Source organism: Nelumbo nucifera, chromosome 2 (assembly GCF_055504915.1).
Source record: "Nelumbo nucifera cultivar China Antique chromosome 2, China Antique-T2T, whole genome shotgun sequence".
In the NCBI taxonomy this organism is placed as follows: domain Eukaryota; kingdom Viridiplantae; phylum Streptophyta; class Magnoliopsida; order Proteales; family Nelumbonaceae; genus Nelumbo; species Nelumbo nucifera.
The window spans coordinates 49,951,388-49,968,465 of record NC_142650.1 but is presented as its reverse complement, the minus strand read 5'-3'; the positions used below and the strand labels follow the sequence as shown (position 1 = coordinate 49,968,465).

The 17,078-nt window shown below is 42.5% G+C and overlaps 1 protein-coding gene across 1 annotated transcript; it reads right to left on the bottom strand.

The window, feature by feature from the left end:
* Positions 1 to 11,673: 11,673 nt before the first annotated feature.
* FES1C (Fes1C) lies at positions 11,674 to 16,781 on the bottom strand. Its single transcript, XM_010264259.3, is given in 8 exon segments — positions 11,674 to 11,865; positions 11,867 to 12,331; positions 12,694 to 12,796; positions 12,876 to 13,097; positions 15,743 to 15,793; positions 15,888 to 16,030; positions 16,548 to 16,580; positions 16,582 to 16,781. Coding segments are annotated over 8 exon segments (1,125 nt in total). The 5' UTR covers positions 16,632 to 16,781; the 3' UTR covers positions 11,674 to 11,807.
* Positions 16,782 to 17,078: the final 297 nt, after the last annotated feature.

The window sequence follows — 17,078 nt, the reverse complement described above, 5'->3', positions numbered from 1 at the left end:
CGCAATCCATCTTACAAATCTGAATTGCAGCCCCTTCTTAGTTTAATAATAGTCCCTTATGAATCACACACCGTTTATAAATTTGGCATCAATTCACGAGTAGGATTTAATCCACCTTAAAAATCTTAATTCCACATTAAAAGTGAACTGAACTATAAAAACCCTTGATTTTTTTTTTGATTCTTCGAAAATAAATCATCGTTCTAACTTTCCAAAAGATTATCATCACTAAGTTGAATAAACAAAAATAGAAGTATGGTTCTGCAAATCAAGATTGCCACAAATTGATTAAGAAGCTTTGAACTTATGTATTGCTCTTAGCTCTACTGATAGAATATTAATTATTGTTTTACTATTTTTTTTATTATTTGTTCACCAGAGTGAGACCCCCATTGGACAATGTGAGGAGGGTTGGTTGGCTCGTTGCAGCCAAAGTTAACTTCTTCATGGCAGTTGTCATGGTGAGATATAAAGTTGGTTTTTGAATGGACAGGTTGCTTCTCTTCATTTTTTTCCTAGCTTTTCTTTTTGTTATTTTATTACTTTTCTAGGTAATCAGGTTGCCCTGGTTTCTTTATTATATTTGTTGCTAATCAGGTTGCTAAAGTGGGAGAAATCTCCTTCAAAGGCCTAATTTGAAAGAATGTTTCCAACAAAGCATTTTAATAATAACAATCCATTAAATCAATCTAACTTCAAGATCTGAGACTAAAACTAAACTTCAACCTGTAACCTTTATTGCATCTGCTAACAGCTTTATGGTTCATGGATCAATCCATGAACAAGATCCACACTTGTTTGTTCCTACTTTTACTCTATCAAACATGCATATAATTTAAGTTGTAAGTGATGGTTGTAGTTAGATTTGAAGATAAATGCATGCCAAGATGTGTTGGTATGTTGGGTATTGGAATTATGGTGTTAAGTAACCATTTAATCCAACTACTAAACCAAAACACCTGACACGCCAAAACCAAAAAACACAGGCCTATTGAGACTAATGGTTAATATTAAGTGAAGGAATAGAGGTTTATAGATTTGAGGTTTTATCACCTATTGCATTTTGTTTTTGTCTCTGCCACCTTTTTTTATGTTTTTTTGTTATTAAGTGAAAGTGTCTCTAACACCTTCATTTGCATCTGATTCAAGACTATAAGGTAGAGATTCATGCTGCAGATGCACAGGACTCTTATAAGAATGGTGTTATTGCTGTTTTTCTGGAATTTCTATGCTTTTCCCTGGATTCTTGTAGCCAACTCTGCATAGTTGGGAATTAAAGCTTTGTTGAGTTGAAACGAGTTGAGGCTTTTATTCCATAATTCGTGTTCTCATACCAGGAAGCAGCACAGAAAAGTTTTTATTTTTCTAGAATTTTTAATAAAATTTTTTGCATTTTTATTTTTATATTTTTTTAATAATATATTACCTTTTATATTTGTTTAATGGCGGGAGTAGTTGAGACACCATTGGGTAGCAAGACAGTTTTTTTTTGTTTTCTTTAAAAGAGGTGAAGTATTGACTGATAAAAAATTAAAAAAAATAAAAAAGAAAAAGGAAACCCATGTACAACTATAGGCTATACAACGGGAAATACAATATAAATATGGGAAAAGTACGGATAGATCCATTGCAGGAACCTGAATCCCAAGTCAGCCTATACAGAAGCTACAATAACAATTAAATTCAACTTTTGACAAATTCCCACATCAATCAAACATCTTTTCCCTATGCTTTTCCTTTTCCTGTGAGGTGACAATCCAGTTTGTATTCCATGTCATCATAACACTTATTTAAATTTTTATTTTGAAATATAACCTTAAGTTGCAAAGGACTAAAATGACCCTGCTAGGGCCCACGGTCATTGCTCTCTCCCGCCCTCCCTCTTCTTTTCTTCTGTTGTCACTCGCACTCTCAACTCTTTCTCTTCGACTGTTTTTCCTGCAACCGCTAGTTCTCCTCCCCAGCGGTGTTCCTCTTTTTCACTCTCATTTTCTCCTCCCTCGCTCTCCCTCAGTCTCACTCACCCTCTGTCGCCCCTCACTCTCTCCCGCTCTTCTCGCTCTCCCTCTTTTTCATTCTCATTTTCTCCTCCCTCGCTCCCCCTCACTCTTGCTCTCCCTCTGTCGCGCCCTCACCCTCTCCCGCTCTCCCTCTCTCAGTCTCTCTCGCTCTCACTTTCTCCCATTCCCGCTCTCCCTCTCTCCCGCTCTCCTTCCCTCTCGCTCTCACTTTCTCCCGTTCACTCTCACTTCCTCCCGAATTCAGGTTCCACGGCCTCCTCTGCTCACTTTTCATTTTCATTTGCTTTGTCCGTTCTATTTTGATTCTTAAATCACTGGATTGTACTTTCAGTGCGAGAAATCACTGTTCAAGAATCAAAATAGAACGGACAAAGCAAATGAAAATGAAAAGTGAGCAGAGGACGCTATGGAAAACGAATTCGGGAGGAGGGCAGCATCGTAGGAGCAACTTTATTCATTCTCAAAAGTCATTCATCGTTCTGTCAAGCTAAAGTCTCTGTTTCTGATACGAGGCCAAGAAGAACGAATAGAAAGGGAATAATTTCTCTTGATAATTAAATTCAATAGGCAACAGCTCTATGAAAGAAAAGAGATAAAAAGCTAAGATATGTACAGCCAATTATCTCCTAGAAGTAAAGAGATATAGGATACGCTAACAGTTCCCTCCATTTTTTTTGTCTTTGATGCGTTCTCGTTTTAAGGTCTTTCATTATTGGAAACTTGCAATTCCGCATGAAAAGGCGAAGAGCTTCCAACAGATTTTCTGCTTCAAACTGAAGTTTTGCTGCAGAGATCGAATTCATGTCGCTTCGCTTAATCGCTTTCATTTTGTTAAAAAAAACCTCGAACTGAAGTTTTTTTTAGGTTGGCTTCTTATTCTTTTTTTTTTTAAAACATTAGCCAACTTAGGCTCGAGAGAGCTTGTAAGTCTTAACTTCATTGTCGCAGAACTTATTTGAATCTCTTCATCAAATTATGTTTCTTTCTTTAGTTGAATTCTTTGGACGAAGAAATTGTTGAATTACTAGTTCCATTTCGTTCAGTTGATAAGTTGAAACCAACTATTTATTTTTATTTTGTAAAAGATTAAAAATTTGCAAAATATTCTTATCTTCAAACTTGACAGATAACATCACAAATAATTTTTCTTCCCATACAAATAAAGGAAAAATACGGACAGGCCCATTGCAGAAATTTGAAAACTAGGAAGAAGCAGTCAAAGAAAAGAGAGTTGAAAGTGTGAGAGACAACGACAGAGAGAAGAGTGAGGGCGGGAGAGAGCAATGACCATGGGCCCTAGAATGTGAGAGCGAGAGAGGGTGAGGGCGTGATAGAGGGAGAGCAAGACTGAGGGGGGAGCGAGGGAGGAGAAAATGAGAGTGAGGAAGAGGGAGAGCGGGAGAGAGTGAAGAGCGACAGAGGGAGAGCGAGGGAGGAGAAAATGAGAGTGAGAAAGAGGAGCGCCGCTGGGGAGGAGAACTTGCAGTTGCTGGAAGAAGCAGTCGAAGAGAAGAGAGTTGAGAGTGCGAGAGACAACAAAGAGAAAGAAGAGAGAGGGCGGAAGAGAGCAATGACCGTGGGCCTTATCAGGATTATTTTAGTCTTTGCAAGCTGAATTGCCACCTCACAGGAAAAATTTAAATAAGTGTTATTATGGCATGGAATCCAAGCTGAATTGCCACCTCACAGGAAAAACAAGGGAAAAGCATGATGTTTAGTTGGTGTGGGAATCTGTCCTATAATTTCAAAAGTGAATTTGATTGTTATTATAGATCCTGGGATTCAGGTTTTTGCAATGGGCCTATCCGTACTTTTGACCACTATCCCATTTGTCATTACAAAAAAGTTTTCATAAAGAAAAAGAGAACTAAGGGGAACGTTGTTTCTTGATAGATGTGCAATGACCAGGATAGTAGTTTCCCAGCTATTTTTTGCCACACTTCCTCGTCTTGGCAGCCTTTACTTGGAAAAGCTATTTTTTGCCACACTTCCTCGATCATTTACCATAGCACTTTCCCTCTCATACTCAGACCATGTGTCCACCAACCTTTTGCAAAAGCTTCCACTGATGCAGGGTAGCATCTTTTAATGGCAAAAATTCTAAACATTTTCACCCATATGTTGTATGTAAAACTGCAATGCAATAGCAAGTGGTCACCAGACTCTTCTATTCCGTTACATAACACACAAACAGGTGAGTCAATCACCACTCCCCTCCTAGCTAATCAGATTGTCTTTTGTAGGAATCTTGTTCAGATAAGCAGGCCAAACAAAGAAAGCTACCTTTGAAGGGATAAACTTACTCCAGATTACATGCCAAGGGACATCCTGCTCATCCTCTTGGTCAGTTTATAATAAAAAGATTTTACTGTAAGTCTGTAAACTTACCCTTTCGATCTGCTGTCCACACCCTTCTGTCCTCTGAATTAAAATTTATTTGCATGTTGTACAATTTCTGAAGTAGTTGCCCAAGAGGTTCAATTTCCCAATCATTTAGAGCTCTTCTAAACTGTGGACTCCAAACATGAGTTCTTTCCACACTAGCATGTTCATTCAAATGTGATCCCAACTTTATTAAATGGAAAAGGTAAGGATTTGGGATTATTAATTTTTTATCAATGTTTAGATGGTTGATAAAGAAAATTAAATAACACTTAAAGGGCATTTGTATCTTTTTCAAATGTTACTTAATGGCTGATTAACGACTAATTAACGGCAGGTATTGGATTGTCATGTTTTAAAAGTTTGGGTACTGAATTGTCACATTTTAAAGTTTGGGGACCAAAATGACACTAGGCCCAAAATACAATGTACTAAATGGGAATTTTCTCTATTTTAAAGGAAACTTTCCCACTTTGAAACAGCATGAATCAACCCAGCTTTCTAATTCTTGTACCTCACCTACTACAACCAGTTCACGTAGGCCAAAGACTACTTCAAACCACTATAATATTGCCATCAAAAAATCAAGTTGCTCCTGCAAAGCATTGCGGAAGAAAACTGAACTGTCTGCAAATTGTAGCAAGGGAATCTCTAATATGTTCTCTCCCACTGAAAAACTGTTATGGGCCCGGGCGTAGGATCGCGTCACGGGTCGCTCCACTGCAGGAACCTCATATCTCTCCTTGCCCTTGTTCTTGCGTACAGGCCCTATTTTGACTATCTCAGGGGTGATTTGTCCAAGAGATCACCGAACTCTCCTTTACTATCTTTTTTGACTGAATATTCGATATCCTCATTCAATAATAGCATCTCCTTAAATAGGAGATTACAAGAGGAGGGTTCCTTGTTGGATTCGGCTAGGTTAGTCCTAAACGGACTCAAAACTCCTACTTCTAATTAGACTACTTACTTTTAATGGTACTACAATTCCTTCTAAGAATAGGGGATAAGATAAGGGAGAATGGGATAAGGGATAAGGGATAAGGCGCGTTCTCTTGTCGTGTCCGGATAAGGGTGGGCCCACCCTATGAGTTGTCATGTGGGCCCCGCTCTGCTGCTGCTGCTGGTGTGCGTGCACGTGGTGCTATGTGCGGTGCCGCTGCCGCGCGGTGCTGCGCGCGACTCATGGTGTCGCTGCCGTGCGGTGCCTGTCGTGTGCGCGCTGCTGCCTCAACTGCTGCCGTGTGGTGCGGGTGCTCATAACATCACTCCCCTCTTGGACTACGAGCTTGTCCTCAAGCTCGAGGTCTGGATAAGCGTTGTGGAGGTCGGTCCAAGGAATCCAGGTCGCCTCTGCTGGGGGTAGTCCCTCCCATTCGACTAAAACCTCGAAGGTGCCTTGATGGATGCGGGCCGGATGAGGGCACAGGGCTGAAGAATAGGTCTGCCCTCCTGCAAGGGGGATAGGGGAGGCACATGGTCGGGAGGGGTGCCAACATAAAGCTTTAAGAGGGATACATGGAAGATGTCGTGGATCCTGTTGTGCTCCGGGAGCTCGAGTTGATAAGCTACCTTCCCTATCTTCCTTAGAATTTTGAAGGGCCCGTAGAATTTGGGGGCCAGCTTAGGAGGCCCCTGGCGCCTGAGGGACAGCTGCCTGTATGGTCGGAGTTTCATCCAAACGTACTGCCCTGGTTCAAAGGTGACTTCGCGGTGCTGCTGATCGTAGGCGTGTTTCATACGTGCCTGCGCCTGCTGTAGGCGCAAGGAGACTTCGGCCAGGAGGGCATCACGAGCTTGGAGGCTGCGGTCCACTTCTTCCAGCCGCGTTGAGCCCGGCTCGTAAGACAGAAGGTGTGGAGGATCTCGATCGTACACAACTCTGAAGGGAGTCATTCCAAGGGAGGAGTGATAGGATTTATTGTAGCAGTATTCAGCCCATGGGAGGTACTCCACCCAGTGGCGCGGCTGGTCCCCCACAAAGCAGCGAAGGTACATCTCAATTGTCCAGTTCACCACCTCTGTTTGGCCGTCTGACTGTGGATGGTAGGCTGAGGAGAAGGCGAGGGCCGTGCCTTGTAATCTAAAGAGCTCCTTCTAGAATGTGCTTGTGAAGATCAGGTCCCGGTCGCTGACGATGGATTCAGGGAGTCCATGTAGGTGAAAAATGTGGGTGAAGAAGGTATGGGCGACCGAGACTGCGGTATAAGGATGGGATAAAGGGAGGAAGTGAGCATATTTGGAGAACCGGTCCACTACCACGAACAGGACTGACTTCCCCCCAACTTTGGGAAGCCCTTCGATGAAATCCATGGCAATATCGGCCCAGATCTACGTTAGGAGGGAGAGGGGCTGGAGCAGGCCTACGGGGTGCAGATTTTCCCATTTTTGCTATTGGCACACTGTACAGTTCTGGATAAAGTCCCGTACCAAGGCCCTCATAGCTTGCTAGTGGAAGTCAGCATGAATGCGATGCAGCATTTTTTGAATGCCCTCGTGTGTCGAGTGGTGTATGCTGGCGATGATGGAGGGGATGAGGGGGCAATCGGCGGGTAGGTAGATCTTCTTTTTGTAAAATACCAGCCCATCATGGAGAGACCAGTTCGGGTTAGCAGACCCCGACTATATTTATTGGACTAGGTTGTTCCATTATGATGACTGTGGCAGTGTGTTCCGAATGTCTTCTAACAGGGTGGCTCGTGGTTGGGAGATCACATGGAGGAGCACACTATCTTCTTCTCGTCGGGACAGGGCATCCGCTGTACGGTTCAGGGATCCTGCCTTATAGTCCACTCGGAAGTCGAACCCTAGAAGCTTGCTGACCCAATGTTGCTGTGGGGAGGTGGTCAGTCATTGTTCCAGCAAGTATTCGAGGCTATAGTGGTATGTTTTGACGACGAAGGGTCTACCCCACAAGTACGGCCTCCAGTGTTGTACTGCCTTGGCTAGGCCAATGAGCTCACGTTCATAGGCGGGTAATTTGAGATGGCTGTCAGCTAGCTTGCGGCTGAAGAAGGCTATCGGGAGCCCTTGCTGTTGAAGGATGGCTCCTATGCCCGTGCCGGAAGCATCACACTCGACTATGAACTCAAGATCAAAGTTTGGTAGCTGGAGGACTGGTGTGGAAGAGAGGGCTTCCCTTAGGCCTACGAAGGCCGCATTGGCTGTGCTATCCCAATGGAAGGCATTTTTCTTGAGCAGGTTGGTAAGCGGGGCTGCTAACAGGCTGTAATTCTGTACGAACTTTCGGTAGTACCCTGTTAACCCTAGGAACCCATGGAGGGCCTTGGCGGACTGTGTCCGAGGCCAGTCCTTAATGGCTTGAATCTTGGAGCTGTCCACAGTTACACCTTGCCCACTGATTACATGTCCAAGGTAAAGGACTTGGTGTTCCCCAAAGGAACACTTGGATCTTTTAAGGAAGAGTCGGTGCTGCTTTAGGAGCTCAAGCATGACCCGCAGGTGTTGAATGTGTTCCACCCACGTCTTGCTATAGACCAAGATGTCGTCGAAGAAGACCAGTACATATTTACGGAGGTGGGAGTGGAAGACTTCATTCATCAGGGCCTGGAGTGTGGAAAGGGCGTTGCAGAGGCCGAATGGCATAACTAGGAACTCGAAATGGCCATGATGTGTCCTGAAGGCTGTCTTTTCTACATCTGCGGAAGACATCCTGACTTGGAAATAGCCTGACCTGAGGTCTAATTTCGAGAAGAATTGTGCGTCGTGGAGTTCGTCCAATAATTCGTCTACGATGGGGATCGGGAACTTGTCCTTGACGGTTCGGCTGTTGAGTTCCCTATAGTTTACACAAAATCTCCAAGTCCCATCCTGTTTGGGCACCAACAAAACTAGGGAGGAAAAAGGGGAGTGGTTGGGTCGAATGATCCCCTGCTGTAGCATATCTGCGCATTGCTTCTCTAACTCATCTTTCTGTCGGTGGGGGTAGCGATAGGGCCGAACAACGATCGGGTCTGACCCTATAATTAGAGGGATCCGGTGGTCACAGGCTCTAGGAGGTGGGAGGCCCTTGGGTTCTTAGAAAACGGCCGAGTAATCGGTGAGAAGTCTCTCCACATCCGTTGTGCACGAATTTTCCCCCTGGAGTGCATGTAGTTGTGTCTTGGTCCTTGTCCGGGTTCCCTGCCAAGTAACCGGTTTGCCATCTAATTGGAAGGTCATGGTCAGGGCAGCGAAGTCCCATAGGATTGGGCCTAGCGTGATCAGCCATTTGACGCCTAGGACGATGTCAAATTCGTCCAAGGACAATACAAATAAATCTGCTTGGAATGATTCTTTTTCAACCTGAATTCTGGTGTTCTTGCAGATACCGGGGCTGTGGACTCTTTCCCCGTTCGCCACGGCTACCTGTAGTTGTGGCCTGACTTCCATGGGCAACTCTAACTTGCAGCCCGCCTGATTGCTGATGAAATTGTGGGTGCTTTTGGAGTCTACCAGAATGCGCACGGGTTTCCCCGTCACTAGTGCCCTTAGTTGCATCGTCTGGGAGGTTCTGATCCCTGTGATTACGTGAAGTGAGATCTCGGGTTCAGTTGGTGACGGCTCTTCCTCATCCTCTTCAGTCTCGTCTACTAGAAGGCAGAATAGTTTATTGCATCTATGCCCTACGGAGTATAGATCATCGCAATTGAAGCATTACCCCTTCGCGCGCCGTTCTGGCATCTCGGCTCGAGACAGACGCCGGATGGGGGGTGACACCCTGCTGCTCCCTGTCTGTGATACTGATCTGGAGGGTTACCGGTGTGGGTCCTCTGCTCCCTGTTGGACGGAGGGGTAGACACTCTCGCTGGCCTTGACGGTGCCCAAGTCGTGGCTGGCCGTCTAATGCTAAAGGGTCCCTGAGTAAGCTGCATCTTTCGTTCAAAGGCGCGGGCGAGGTTCATTGCCGTAACCAGATTTGGGGGGTGTTGCATCTCTACGTCCACCCTTAAGGGTTCTATCAGCCATGCTGTGAACATGTCCACTTGCTGATCTGGTCTAACCGTGGCCGCTCTGGCAAGCAAGGTTTGGAACTGGCGTTGATATTCAGCCACGATTCCCATTTGCTTGAGGTTGATTAGCTCACCCAGCGGGTTGCTCGTCATCGGGGGTCCAAACCTAAGGAGGCAATAGGACCTAAACTGCTCCCAGCTGAGCCCAGGTTCTTCTTGCTCCACGCGGTAGAACCAGAGTTGTGCCTCTTCCGTAAGGTGGAAGGTTGCCAGGCTGACCTTGTCTCTGTCATCCGTGCGCTGGTTGTGGAAGAACTGCTCGCAACGGTACAACCAACCTAATGGGTCTCCAGTGTCGTCGTAAGATGGAAATTCAAGCCGGCTGTACTTGAGGACAACTGCAGTCATCGGTGTTGTGGCTTGATGTTCGTTGGCTGATTCTGTCCCATCCGTGCGGCGACTACTGGTAGAGGCTAGTCCCTCCGAGTTTTTTTCTTTGTTGGAGAGGAACGCTTCTAACAGGCGACGCAGCTCCCGGACGTCATCTTTGACCTCTCGGACCTCCATACTGGTTTCTGCGAGCCTATGCTCCAGTTCATGGACTCTGAAAGACAGTGGCTCCTGTTCCCCCATGACGGTTGGCTCTGATACCAAGATGTTATGGGCCCGGGCGTAGGATCGCGTCATGGGTCGCTCCACCGCAGGAACCTCAGATCTCTCCTTGCCCTTGGCCTTGCGTATAGGCCCTATTTTGACTATCTCAGGGGTGATTTGTCCAAGAGATCACCGAACTCTCCTTTACTCTCTTTCTTGACTGAATATTCGATATCCTCATTTAATAATAGCGTTTCCTTAAATAGGAGATTACAAGATGAGGGTTCCTTGTTGGATTCGGCTAGGTTAGTCCTAAACGGACTCAGAACTCCTACTTCTAATTAAACTACTTACTTTTAATGGTACTACAATTCCTTCTAAGAATAGGGGATAAGATAAGGGAGAATGGGATAAGGGATAATGCGCGTTCTCTTGTTGTGTTCGGATAAGGGTGGGCCCACCCTATGAGCTGTTGTGTGGGCCCCGCTCTGTTGCTGCTGTTGGTGTGCGTGCGCGCGGCACGTGGCGCCGCTGCCGTGCGGTGCTGTGTGCGGTGCCGCTGCCGTGCGGTGCCTGTCGTGTGCGCGCTACTGCCTCAACTGCTGCCGTGTGGTGTGGGTGCTCATAACAAAAACCTTCTAAAAAATTGCATGAAATTGCTCTCAAAGTCAATTTTCCCAAAACTTTCATCACACATGGAAAAAAAAGATCACCTTATCTACCTTATCTAAGACCCCTCAATCTCCTGAAATGACCACAGGCCATGCCATTAACCAAAACTGAGAATGTAAGAATTGTAATACACACCTTCATCCAATTCCTCCAGTTTGAGCTAAAATTCATCCTCCTTGATATATAATCCAAGAAACCCCAATTTACATGATCATAGGCTTTTGCAACAATCCAGCTCTTCCACTCTTAATCCGAGAACCAATATTAGTTCGTTTGCTGTTAGAACCCCATCTTCCTTCTGTCTTCCATGAATAAAAGCACCCTAGAACTCTGAAACAACATAACCCATGACTGGTTTCGTCCTTCTCGCAAGCATTTGGATAAAATTTTGTAAACACTATCAATAAGACTGATCGGCCTGAAGTCCTTAAGTTCCTCAGCCCCCTTTCGCTTAGGAATTAGAGAGATAAAAGTGAAGTTTAAACTTCTTTCTAAAGCAGCTAAGAGTGAAACTAGAAGACTACCATTATATATCCTCTTTTAGAAAACTCCAACATTTTTTGAAGAACTTCATTGTGAAGCCAGCTGGTATTGCATTGACGAAAGTGCCAAACATCCACAAAAATTGTATTGTTACTTGCATCGTTCAAACAAATGAACTGAGTGCAAAGTGGGCATGAAAATTTTGAAGAGACTTCGCACTGACATAAACCAGACATTTTTGATACGTTAATATTTGGATTTAAACTTTTAAATAAATACTTTATCCATGGAATTCTGATAGAGGTCAAAATGGAATTGCATATTGAATACCATTAAATATAAAATAATGAATCCGAAATATTGTATATCATTAACAAGAAATGAACTGAAAAGGACATAAAATATTGCATAGAATGAAAAAAATAATAATAATTTAACATTGTATAGCATATTCGTGACTTCAAAATAACTTCTCCTGACTAAAATCCATGGCTCTTCAGTAAACAAGCCAACTATTACAAACTTATACATTTGAAAATTATCAGATCAATCGCCTCAATCGGATTGTCTAAGATCTATATTGATCCAATTAAACGGGATCAAATTGGGATCGCCATAATCAAAATGGATTCCAATTTGAATTTGGACAAAACGGATACATACCATTTGTAGCTCTAATTTCTTGAATTTGCTTTCCCCATTTTTAGGTATCAGTACTTGCATCACCACCTGTGCTCGGACCCGCCCTCAATAGCAAAGGTGTCTTTCTTTTTGCTGGTTGGGTCTCTATCAGCAGCGCAGGCTCTCAGCGGAGGTTCAAAAAACTTGCTGGCAACATCAGGTGGGGGTGCATCTTCTCCCGGCAGAACAAGTAAACCTTTCTCTCGGAGAGGAGATGGCTCATTATAACAGGCGTTCCACAGGGAGTCAGCAAGCTGCATTTCCTCCCTGGCGCCCCCAGCGATATCGGAGGCCATGAAGATGATACCTTTTATCCAATCCTGGAGAATTTGCTTTAGCTTCTCACCATGTTCGGTCAAAACGCTTCTGCTTTCACCTTTTCTGTCTTGGACAAGTTCCAGAAGGCCCCTAAGTGCAGCTTCTCGTACATCTGGATGACCACTTGATGCTAAGTGTATCATCAGGCGGGGAAATCCTAATTCTGTAACCACGCTGCAATCAGAACTATTTTCGTGTAGAAGGTACTGGATCAGGTTGAGTGCCTTCATGGCTTATTTATTAGAAAACAGTCGTTCAGAGAGAAATACATGAAAAATAAGGTGTCAGTCATATCAACCGAAGGGCAGGCAGCAATAAGGGCAAACTAGCATAAACCCATTAAAATAAGCAAAAGAGAAGGTACTGGGATCAGGTTGATACGTCAACCACAAGGCAGGAAGCAACAAGGAGAAACTAGCATAATTTGGTGAAAACAAGCACAAGTTTTTTCTAAAAATTAATTAAATGCAAGTAAGTTCACCAACTTCAATAATCATGCAGTGAAGATAATGAAGTCAAAACAAAACATGGCTACATAAGGCCAATGAAAGAACAAATAAAAATATCTGGAAAATCTTTGGAATGAATACCGTTGAAATCTGACATTTTCTGATCCCAATGCCTCCCTCAGTTCTGCATAACCATTTGCTAGACGAAATGCAGAAATCCCAGGTTTATTGTGTCGTATAAGAGCTGAAAGACCATACAAGCAGAAAATTGTAAGCAGCTTGACCAAACTTAATAATAGGAGCTGGTGGGGGGGAGTACTTACATGATATTGCACCAAGTGCTTTGGTCCGAACAGTTATGTCAGAATCTGACGTGAAATTATGGAGGAGAGGTTCCAGACCATTTGCCTCCATTACAAGTTGCTGACTCCTGGGGTTGTTCTGAACAAGGGTGGTTACAACCTCTGCAGCCTTTGCTTGGATGCCAGCATGGGAGTTTTTCAAGTAACCTAGAAGAGGTACTAAACCACCTATTGAATGAAGATCTGCACAACCAACAGAAGATAATAAGCAAGTACCATTTAACAACATATATAGATTTGCATCCTCATTATCACATGTCATACAATTTTGCTAGAGAACAAAAATAAATTAGATAATGGGTTTGGAATCTACATGAATCAATCATCTAAAACAAAACCATTATCAAATTGTTAATGATTAATGAAAATTAAAAAAAAAAGAAATCTATCAAAAAATGAAAATTGTTAATGATTAATGAAAACCAAACGTGGTTCTTTATCACTCTTCAGTAATGAAACCATTTTATATGGTGAACTTACATATTCAAACATGAAGAACGTCAACTAACATGTCTTCATTCCACATAGATTATGCCCACTAAATCTTCCCTTGGTCCTTATTTTTTAACATAAAAAGTTAGGGAAAGAAAACATTCTTTCCAATGGAACTGAACTAAACCATAGTTATAGATCATAATCTTGACAGCTGGAGGTGGAGTAAATAAAGCATAACACATCTGTCCCCTCCCCAGACCCCGCATTGGCAGGAGCTTCGTGCACTGGGCTGCATTTTTAAACATTTCTATAATAACAAAAAACAAAAGATAGCGGATAGAATTGATGAGGTGAAACAAATTTCAGAACCCGGAAAATGATCCAACAGGATATGAATAATCAATCCAACAAAGCATATGTACACCAGTCTAGATGACGGTCACCATACAGTATCAATTTAGAGCATTTGTAGGACTGTAAGAAGTAATCGGCCAATAACCAATTACTATTTGTTTGAGCTTATGAAAGAAAGGAAGAAACAACAGAATGTCTGGAAGCAATTGGTTTGAAGTACAGCTGATGATTGGAAAAATTGAACAGGCCATCTCTTTACACTCCATCTAGAAGATTTTGAATCTTTGGTTCTCCAGCCTTAGCAATGACCAGAGTTCATAGAGGATGTGCATACTACAAGTTTTTCATAAGCTGATATCCTATACCTACATCTTTTTCTACCACAGGGGCGGGGGTTGCCACTAATCTTTTTTTTTTCAATTTTTTTGATGAATGGGGGTTTCCATTTCTACACTTAACACAACATTGCATGGAAACTCATAAAAGACAAGGACAACCAGGTACAGGTTAACGAATAAAAGATTTTGTAGCAAGATAACACATCTGTGCAAGAGAAACATGCTAATGCTAAATCTGACCTAAGCAACCCACTGAACCCAAAAACTAAATATAGAAGGCCATTCAAGTCCACCAAAATGGAATAGAGCATGCACTCAGTTTTGTGTTAAAAGATTGGTTCTGGTTCTTTTTTGCTTGCAAAATATGGGCCATGTAAGGCCATCTCAGCAGAGTATGCTGAAGTTTTTGCTATAAGGGTGTGCTGTTTGACTGCTAAAAACCATGGGCTTCAAAAGTGCTTGGTTGGAAGCTGACTTACTGAACGTTGTAAAGGCTTTATCTTCCTGTTCTTTTGATTGCTCTCCAGTAGTTTGGCCTTTGCTGCAGGATATTTACAGTTTAACAGGGTTCAATGTTAGGTTCATCCATGTTAGCCGAAGAAACATTTTGACTGCCCATGCCCTTGCTGCCAAAGGCAAGGAAGGCCTTCTTTCTTATTGGAGTTCTCCTCCTGATTGGTTATCTGGTTTGGTGACTGCTGATGCAGCCCTTGATAGCTCTTTTGTTGCAGGTGTTTCAGGTTCTCCTGGTTAGGTTGTGTGTTGTCGCTTGGTTCCTATACTGCTTTGGTTTTCTTACCCAAATAAATAAATAAAAAAAAATAGAACATGCACTAGTAGTCTGGTATTGTTTTCCAACTAGACCAGCTCCAAAACGATAAGTACAGACTAAATGCAAAAATGTTCCTAAAGCTTGAAGCATGGACATGTGCCTGAATAAAGTGAGGAACCACATATGAGGAAAATAATTAAAACAAACGCCTAACATATATAGCAATATGCAAATCAATCTATGCTCTAGAAGAAATAATTTCCTGTTAGTTCAATTGGTTAAAGCTCATAATATTACCACAGCTAACCTTAGAACTTTAATGAAATTCAGATACACATGAAACACCCTTATCCAATTTCAATGGAATGGACTTTCTCATGTTTTAACTTGCCGACTGCCAGGCAAGCCTTTTGTTTTCTAGTTCTAATCTATGACTGAAAGCAGATCCTTCTGACATAGACATAGATGGGTCTTTGAGAACCTAGTTTTAGCCTTTTTTTTAAAGAAGGTAAGGTAATTTTTATTAAAATAGAAAAGACAGTATACAAGAGTATACAAAAAGAAATAATGTAGTTTATCTCAATTTCTTCTTCCTTCCCTTGATCAAGTTGGTTTTAGTCCTCCTAATTCAAACATCATGATTGCAATTCTTATGTTAATTGTCTAATTACATAAACAAACAAATAATTTTCTAGACGAAATCATGTTTACAATGTTTATGACTTATCATGGAAATATAGTTGACATTCTGTGTGCTTTATCTGACTTATTATCTGTTTGTGTCACAGGGGATTTCTGCTAGAAGATTAATTAAGAAAAAAAAAAAAGAAAGAAAGAAAGAGAACTCACTTTCATCTTCCATTTCACCATCCAACATTGCAAAGAGAGAAGAAATAAAAAGATAAATGAGACGAGTGTAGCAAACCTACCATTAGCCATGTCAATGGATTCAACATGCTCTTGCAGTTCATCTAACATATCTGCCAAGTTGTAAAACCGGTAGTGAGTATAAATGTAGCACCTTCTATGGAATAGCAATGGAAGTTCAGTAATATGGAATATCAAATGTAGCACCTTCTATGTCTACTGCAGCAACACCTTCAGACTCCAAGACTTGCTCGGGAATTTGCATTACAAGAGTTATCTCTTTCATTCGTTTAATAATATCAATGGTCTGTGACTGCATAGCTTCCATAAACCATTTTCGGTCTTCCTCGCTGACAAACAAGAAGTAAATAAATAATAACATCCACCACTTGTGAGTCTATATAACAACCGCCCAGTTTTTCAGTTTGTGCAGTTGAACTAAAATTCAAATAGGTGATTATCAAATAGGTTCTCATATGGATTAATAGGTATGACTACTATGATTGAAAGTATCTAGAACTATGATTGTGAGAAAAGTCCAAAAGCAGATGGCTTTCCATTGACTAATATCATTGTCGGTACATATTGTATTTAACAGTCCAAATAAAAGAAGGGAAAGTAAAGAAGGAAGAAAAACAAGCGAAAGTTTATAATGCAATCGGTTTATTCTTCAGAGTCCTGTTGTAACAAGGGACTTGCAATGCGTTCCTAAGAGAAAAACTCATAAAGCAAGCAGTCTGCATTTTAGCACTGAGATAACTAGTATGAAGTAGTAATAGGAAACAGCGCCAACCCAACTAAAATAAGGAAAAAAAAAACTGTCCTATCTACAAATTAATTCCAATTTCAGAGAGAGGAGAGAGAGACCTCAAATTGCGTGGGGGACGAGTTCCATCAGAGTGCGAGACTCCACTTCAGCAAGCCTTCCCAAGTCGGTCCTTCTTTGGCCATTGCTACGAAAACAAACCCTAGAAAGAGAGACAGTCAGACAGATAAGGAAGATTTGGAATTGTGTGTCACTCGGAAGATTTGGAACGAAGGAAAATCTTCAGATCAAATAAACAGAGTCCGTATTTATAGAAGAATAAATCCCTCGATCTTACGATCCTTCTGGAAGAATAGAATGATGAAGGCGTTTGATTTTGTAGCGGAACGGAAGGACTCCGCGTCCGAGAGAACTCAGGAAAGATCTGGTATAGTTGAACTTGAATCGATGGTCAGCGGCGAGACTCGGTGTTCCACGGTTCCACCGTCCACGTCACGTGTCCCATATCTATTTTGCAACTTGGCTGGCCCAACTCATATTCAGTCCAGCCCAACTTGTGCTTCAGTACAGCGGGCTAAAATTGCGGACTGCAGGGTGGGCCTGGACCAGTACAGTGGGCCAAAATCACTTAA